This window comes from Colobus angolensis, unplaced genomic scaffold (genome assembly GCF_000951035.1).
Source record: "Colobus angolensis palliatus isolate OR3802 unplaced genomic scaffold, Cang.pa_1.0 Scaffold162, whole genome shotgun sequence".
NCBI lineage: Eukaryota > Metazoa > Chordata > Mammalia > Primates > Cercopithecidae > Colobus > Colobus angolensis.
In genome coordinates this window covers 7504184-7512771 of record NW_012114733.1, presented here as the reverse complement: position 1 = coordinate 7512771, position 8588 = coordinate 7504184, and the positions used below count along the sequence as shown (strand labels likewise).

At 39.7% G+C, this 8588-nt stretch overlaps 1 protein-coding gene across 1 annotated transcript in view; it reads right to left on the bottom strand.

Moving 5' to 3' along the window:
- LOC105508497 (histone-arginine methyltransferase CARM1-like) overlaps positions 1-8588 on the bottom strand; it is a 281427-nt gene that overhangs the window by 92412 nt on the left and 180427 nt on the right. Inside the window, exon 6 of the mRNA XM_011937360.1 lies at positions 1412-1522. Within this exon, the coding sequence (XP_011792750.1) occupies positions 1412-1522 (111 nt within the window). The remainder of the gene's footprint in view (positions 1-1411; positions 1523-8588) is intronic.

The following is an 8588-nucleotide window of genomic DNA, read 5'->3' as shown; positions in this document are numbered from 1 at the left end:
TATCCACAAATATTATTTGGCATGTAGTCAATATTCAATAAAAATGACATTTAAGAATTGGTAAAGAAAAAAATGACTGAAAATATTTTCTTCAGGACTTGCTGGAAAAAGAAAAGAAAATACAACAACATACCAAGCCATTAGACTCTGACAATCTTTCCCTCCAAACATGCCAGAGTTGTTTACTTGTCTCTGGGTTCCTCTTTGCTCACTTACGCCAAAACCAACTATCACTCAGAGGTACCAGTTGTCCGGACTGGAGGAGGGTTTCATGATGCTCATCTGAAGCAGCAGCCAAGCTTTCCTCTCTATCTGTCATCCTACCCCTCATTAAAATTCTGGCCTCCTCCAGGTATGAATGACAAGCGCATTACCCTGTTCACACGGGTGCACACATATCCAATTCTGCAGTTTGATTGGGTTATTATTACATCCAAATATTACTGAAAGCCATTATTACCTGAATCTTGACTTTGACTTATTTTATAATATTTGTACACATTTCATAAAGATAATAGAGCACTACATTTAAAACAAATCTTCTCCCTCTCCTCCAATCAGAACCTGAAATCTTAAAAAGCTCCTTGAAACACAGAAATCCGTCTCTTCCTCTTACTACAACCATGTAGCAACAGCCCCTTAAACCAAAAGTAAAATTTAGAATGGTGTAGTTATTGTCATTACAACACTTAAAAAGAAAAAAATAAATCTAGCTGCAGTGAAACATTACTTCTCACCCGGATAATTAAAGAAAACATTCATGTCTCCCTTCCTCTGCCCCAGCTCCATCTGCCACCCAGTGGATGGGAAGGGAGAAGATCTTGCTACAATTTCAATATCATGACAATTAAAAAATTAATTTTTTCATATCAATCACTACAGGGAAATCAAGCTTGATTGGCGGTAACATTCCAATACAGCAAAAATTAGAGACTGGTTTTATTAGTCCATTTTCACACTGCTGATAAAGACATACCTAATACTGAGTAATTTATAAAGAAAAAGAGGTTTAATGGACTCACAGTTCCATGTAGCTAGGGAGGCCTCACAATCATGGTAGAAGGTGAAAGGCGTGTCTTACATCGTGGCAGACAAGAGAGAATGAGAGCCAAGCAAAAGGGAGTTTTCCCTTATAAAATCATCAGATCTTGTGAGAATTATTCACTACCATGGAACAGTATGGGAAAACTGCTCCCATGATTCAATTATCTCCCACCGGCTCCCTCCCACAACACTAGCAATAAAGGGAACTACAACTCAAGATGAGACTGGGGTGGAGACACAGCCAAACCATATCACTGGTTAAAAAAAAAATTATTCCAAATGACCTACCTGGAAGACTCCATCACTGGGTACCCTGAAGTATACTAAAGACCCACTTATTAACTGCCTTAAAACTACAATCACTTACCTCAGCATACTGTGCTACTGAACTGGCTTCAACTGCATAAACTCTCCTAGCTCCAGCCTGTATGGCAAAAAATGACAGGATTCCTGATCCACAACCAACATCTAGAACCACCTGAAAGGAAAGAAGACAAAAAAAAAAAAAAAAAAAAAAAAAAGTGTGAAAACACAAACAAGTGCTTGGCTACTGGCACAAAGCCAGCTTTGGGTGTTGAGGTCAGACTTATTAAAATACTAGCTTTGCTATTTCTAGTGGCCTTACCTTGGCAAGGTTATGAATCTCCATGAGCCTTGTTTTTCTCACATGTTAAATGGGGTTAATAACAAACACTCTTAGAATTGGATGTAGAGATTAAATAATATGAAAGCATGCAAAGCACTTGGTATATAATTGATGTTTCACAAATTATTGCTATTATGATAGTTTCTTTGTAACATGGACTGCTTTGAGGATGCTTAGGGCCAGGAGAAGTAGTGTCACAAATGAGCTTGCTCCACCAATTCTATCAGCATAAACAAACGAAAAATGTGGCCAGTAATTTTTGGAATGATATATCTAAGTTTAGAAATCACCGAAGATAGTCTTGAAAAATTCAAAAGTGAGGTGTGTGCTTTTATACCAGGCCCCCTCCATAAAGTTGGGGAGGTTTCTCTGGAGGGTAGGAGCAGATGAAGGTAGTGGAGTGATTAAATTTTTCTTCCACTCTCTGTGTTCAGATCTGGATCTTAGGTCAAGAAAACCGCCATTTACTGGCACAAAAAGGTCAACACTGAACCCTGCATGCAAGGGGTGGATGGTATGTGGTCAGCCCCTTTCTCCAAGCACTGCTGAAGCTAAGGCTCGAATCTCAGCCTGATCATTGAAATTTCGAGTTACTGTATTTATGTTTCATTGATGCCTTTTAGTCTCAGCATCTTTTGGCACTAATTTTGAACAAGACATTTTACTTGGCTTTACCTCCTCACAATAACAATATGAGTAGACCACATTTTTATGCCCGTGTAATAGGTTAAAAAAAATCCCTGAAAATCAGAGACACTGAACAACCACCTCAAGTTCAGCTGGCAATAAATAGGGAGGCTAAGAGTTGACTCTGAACATATCTGCCTTCATGCTCATGTTTTTTATTATCATACATTGCTTGCTGACATTTGTCTTCTATAAAACTGACATTTCAACATGGCAATACCAATAGACAATGGTTGGCAAGGAAACAAAGCAGTATGTTTGTTGGAAAAATTAGAAAAGTTAAAAAATTATAGCAGGAAAAATTTGCCAAAAAACAAGAATTATTAAGATGTGTGTGTGTGCATTTTAGCTGCAATATCACACTGTGATGACACAGATACTGTGCCATTATTCTAAGAGAACATGCTGTTAGTAATGGGTTCACAGTGCTCACTTATATTAATCTAGAGCTGTGGCTGTATTCCATATGGTTTCCTAGGGTTTGGGTAATTAGGAGCATTACCAATTTAAAATGTCACCCAGACTCCAAAATTGGCTATCAGGCTGTCTATACTTTTAGAAATAACAGTATTCTCTTTTCCTCATCCTCCCCAGTAAATACATCGTCTTCATGTGACCATGGTCTGTTGTAAGAATGCTCACAACTGCCATTTAAGAAATGGAGGCTGTTAAGTTGGAGAATGCAATCCACGGTCGCAAAGAAAAATGCACTACATTCAGAAGAACCTTTCTAGAACTTTCTTTGATTAAAATACAACACTCTAAATTTCAAGTTCAGCCCAGGGTATGGATGCAAAGTTAAGAGACAATGGAAATTGCACCTGGATGCTCTGGGAACAGGTGCCCTGGAAATGTGTAAATGAAGTTCTGTATCTAATTTATTAAGATGGCACGAAGCACATCTTAGAGCAGTGTTTTCCAGTTCTCGTGATGCTGCAGACTAAAAACTAAAGGAACATCTCACCATTAGCAGAGAGATGGGGGAAAGGAAATTGGGAGAAAGAAAAAGACAGAGATGGGAGGGAGCCTTATGCGGTTGGGCTTTTGGAAAATTGGTCCATTTGGTAAAAAGATACTTTAACAGACCCAGGCCGTATCTAGAGAAGTAGTGACAAATTATAAGCTGAGAAAATTTTCTAAAAATGCAAGCCAAAGTAACTTTAATCATTTGGCTATTTCAAAACAGAGTTAGGCCTTGAAAAAGAATCCAATCTTTTGCTAGCACTGTCCAGATAAGTCCATCTGCTGCCCACTTATGTGGATATTAAAAAATCTTAACAAGTAAATTTTCAGTCATGCAATGGGAAGACACAGTGAGGAGGTAGAGGGACATTTCCCTTTCTCTACATAAGCCATGCAACTCTGGAAAACAAAGCCTTGGAAGACCAAGGATAAATTCTGTGGGAAAAAAAACCCTAAGAGTCAAAGCAAATACTTAGGCTCTAATGGAAATATACTACCTCAGCCCTTTCCATCTGTGGTTTCCAAGACTGTGGAAGAAGAAAAGTCATTAACACAGGTAATTCCATTATGCTTTCTTACATGGCACCTTAGGAAGCATTGGAACTGCCTCTAATTGTATTTATTTGTTCTTATAGAGGTAATATTGAGCTCATTTCTTATTCTACCATTGGTAGATCATGACAGAAGTGGATATATTTCAGGAACTTAGCAGTCATTGAGTTATACTTTCATGCTCTGGGAAAAAATATCTCCCCTCAGGCAGAGGCAAAATAGAGTAACTAAATCCCCTTGTATATGTAGAGCAGTTTACAGTTGCCAAAGGATGTTTGCCTGACATTATCTATTTGATCCTCATGCTTCTCTGGAATAGAGAGTACATATAGTTTTGTGCCCATTTTATTGATAAGCTGAGGCTCAGAGATACTAAGTAGCCAGCCCAAGTAGGTAGCAAGGTTGGTAAGCAGCAGTTGGCAGAGTTAGGATGAAAATCCAGTGTTTAACTCTCAGCACAACTCTCACTCTCTTTTTGTACAGAAAATAAAAAGAGAAATGAGTGTACTGTGAAGACATGCAAATCTGGCCATATCACACTTCTAATAGTTCCACACATCTGGAGGAGAAGGAGAAGGTCTCTCTGGTATGTTGTCCTTAGTCCTGAGCCATGCAGTAATGACTGACCTTTTTGGTCTCTTCTTCTGTACTCCTCTCCTTTCTTCCACACACACCCTAGGCTAGGAATCACGTCCCTTTACTTCATTCTGTGCTCCCTCATGTGCAATTCCCTGTGGCAGTGGAAGCCATCACCCCATACCAAATGTTCGCGCTCTCCCAGAATGCAGCTGCCAGGAAGCAGCTGCCTACCCAAGACTACATCTCTCCACCCCCTTGCATCTACATGCATGGCCAGTGGAATGTGAGGCAAAGTGACGAGTGTCACTTCTGGGCCAAGGTGGTTAAAGGTCCAGCACACCTTCCCTGCATTGAAGATGAAAACAGCCTGAATCTCTGGATCACCACTTTGGGAAGAGCCACTCAGAACACATTGGACATGGCATGAGCAAGAAATAAATTTTATTATGATAAACAGCTGAGATTTAGAGATCGTTTTAGTAGTAGTTGGCATCCACTGATCAATACATTCCCCCTAGATAACATTCCCTCCTCTCATTTTTCTACCTGGGAAACATCCTTCAAGACCTAGCTCAAATCTCATATCTCAGGGATGCATTCCCTGATTCCCCAGTCAGGGTAGGCTGGGTTCTCTGGCACCCGGCATGTCACTCTCTAACAGCACTTATCACAGGATATGACAAGCAGTTATTTACATGGTTGTCTTTCCTGCTTAGCCTGTGAGCTTACCAAAGACAGGAATCACATCATCTCTCAGAACCTAGTGAGCACAGTAGGAAACATAAAAACCATTAATAAATATTTGTTGTCTAAATGACTGAATACGATGGCCCAAGATAGCAGTCTTTTAATTTCAACATCACTTTAAAATATCTTCAGGAAAGGCCTAAGACTTTTGTCTGCCATTTGGACTCTGGAAATGCTCTTGCATCACAAGGCAGCACCCAAAGAGGATGAGCTCAGGATGCCCTTGGCTTATTCAAGATTCATAGCCTGTAACGTTTCACTCAAGCTTCCTTGTCTTCTGCATTCGGGCCTCTTTCTTATTTCTTGGCCTCCATGTCACCCCACACATCTGACATTTTTCACTCTTGATCTTCATGACCTCTACTCTTTCTCCTTGACTATGACTGGAACACGATCACCCTTCTGACTAGCTGAGGTAGCCTTCCGCCAGGTCCTTCTGCCTGAAAACAGGCCTTCTTAGGAGACTTTATGCTCATTCCTGCCACAGGCCTTAGTACATTCTGTTCCTTTTGCTTGCTATGCTCTCCATTACACAAATCTGCTTTCAGTCTGCGGTCATATTCTTTCACTTACTCAGTGACTATTGTGCTGGATATTTTCTATTTGCTCCTCCAGATCTATCCTCCACTCTTCTCATCTTGGTCTTTGACAGGAGCCTGACCTATATCGACTGTAACAATGGGCTTTCTTGCCAGTGGATTCTAGTTGGGATAAGTCAAGGGAAATGACAGTAGGAGATCAGAGGGAGTGAGGATGGTGAGGTCAGATTATTTATTCTTTTGGCTTCCTTTTTTCTGTGTCTTCACGGTTCTTGTCAGACTCCCATCTCTTACAGCTCTGATATTATGTCACATTTCTAGTGGCTACCTTTAGGTCCAGGTAGAATAACAGGTTTACATTCTTGCTGGTAACAGAGTGCTTCACTATCCCTTCTTTGTTCCCCTAACTCTGCCTACATCTTTGTAAATAGTCACGTTATCTTTAACTCTCATTAAACACCCTGTATGATGGTTAATACTGAGTGTGAACTTGATTGGAATGAAGGATATGAAGTATTCATCCTGGGTGTGTCTGTGTGGGTGTTGCCAAAAGAGACTAACATTTGAGTCAGTGGTCTGGGGAAGGTGGATCCACCCTTAATCTGGTGGGCACAATCTAATCAGTTTCCAGCAAATATAAAGCAGCCAAAAAAACTTGAAAAGGAGAGACTGGCCTAGCCCCCCAGCCTACATCTTTCTCCTGTGCTGGATGCTTCCTGCCCTTGGACATTGGACTCCAAGTTCTTCAGTTTTGGGACTTGGGCTGGCTCTCCTTGCCCCTCAGCTTGCAGACAGCCTATTGTGGGACCTTGTGATCACATAAGTTAATACTTAATAAACTCCCTTTTAGATAGATAGATAGATAGATAGATAGATTATAGATATAGATATGGAGATATCTCCAATTAGCTCTGTCCCTCTAAGAGAACCCTGACTAACACACCCTGTCATGTGTGCCGTCTCTCTCCTGCAGGGACCCTCGCTGTTAAACCAACTCATCCTTAAGGTCACAAACGTCTCCACCTTTTAATCTTCAGTGTAGGGAAGGTATGCTGGACCATTAACCACCTTGGCCCAGAAGTGACACATCACTTCCTCTTATATTCCATTGGCCATGTATGTAGGTGCAAGGGGGTGGGGAAATGTAGTCTTGGCTAAGTCCCAAACATCTCCCCTGGTCTTTGCTCTCCTACCATGCTAAGTCCTCTTATTGTATACTTTCTTATCAGCATCTCTTCATACTCTTTCTTCATAACATTCACCAGAATTTTAATTTTTCATGTAATGAATGATTATTTGATTAATATCTGCTCTCTCCCCTGGATAGTAATCTTTATTAAAGGAGAGACCCCATCTGTTTCTCACTATTGAATCTGACATGTAGTACAGGGTCTGGTGCACAGTGGAGACACTCACTAAATCTTTGCTGAACAAACTGAAGGAATGAAAAGGTCTCTCACTACCACAAAGAGAGGACAGATTCACGATCCAGAAAATATGGTACAAATCTGTCACCTTGCTGAGAAGCCACCTTATACCAACAGAAATCCTCACCAACCTAGTGAAATTAAGAATCTTTCAAAGGATTACTTTCTTTTGACCTTGCCGTATTCTCCCTTCATTACCATCCAATTAGGTCTTGTGGACCATCACCTTCTAGAGAGGGAATTCATCCTCAGTTGCCTGTTGGATACACAGGCAGTGACTGTAGATATGGCTATTTTTTGGCTTATACATAGTGGTGCCTGAAAATGGTATGAAATCCCTGGCAGGACTAACTGGGAAAAGTCAACAACTGGTCCATGTAATCGTGACCAAATGTCCGGGAGATTTATTGGTAAGAAAAGTTTTAAAAATATTAGAAAGAAAGGGTTATCATTTTGCTTTACAGATTATTTTAATTACATGTTCTTGTAGTTTCCTGGGCAAAGAAATCCTGCAAAATGCTTGGACAGGGCTTACATAGCTCCAAGTGGATTCAAAACTATTCATTTGGATTTAGTAGGTTAAAATTAACAAGGAATATATAGATCCTTACGAAAGTATGAAACAAACTTACCCTTGAATAAAAGAGTAAAAATAAATACAGTCATCTGTTGATATACATGGGGGACTTGTTCCAGGAATCCCCTTGGATACCCAAATCCTTGGATGCTCAAATCCCTTATATAAACTAGTGTGGTATTTGCATATGACACATGCACATCCTCCTGAATACCTTAAGCAGTCTCTAGATTACTTATAATACCAAGTGCAATGTAAGTGCTATGTAAATAGTTGTTGTACTATATTGTTTAGGGAATAATGACAAGAAAAAAGTGTCCATACATTTTCAGTACAGATACAACCACTCATCTTTTTTCCAAATATTTTCTTCCACAGTTGGTTTTATCCATGACGTAGAACCCACAGAAACAGCACAGGAATATGAAGGAACTATTGTATCTACTACTTCTTGTATACTTACTATATGCTATGCCTGTTTAGTACTGTGTAGGAATTACCTTTTTAACTTGTGATGACAATTATTATTTTCTCCATTTTGTTGATAAGGAGGCTGAGAGTCAGAGATGAGATTTTTAAAATTATCTAAGTTGAATCCTATACTATCAGTTACTCTCTCAACTTCAATTCTAAATTATTATTTGTTCTATTCAGACTAGAGTAATACTGGCCACATTTAGACCTATTATTCACTCCAGCTTTTTATAATAGTCTTCAAATATGAAGGGTTTGATTATCCCACAATTGGCTCCTGAAGTGATATCAGTTATTATGTACTAATTCTTCTTTATTTTTTGAGCACATCAGTGGCTGCTCTGAATTGCAAT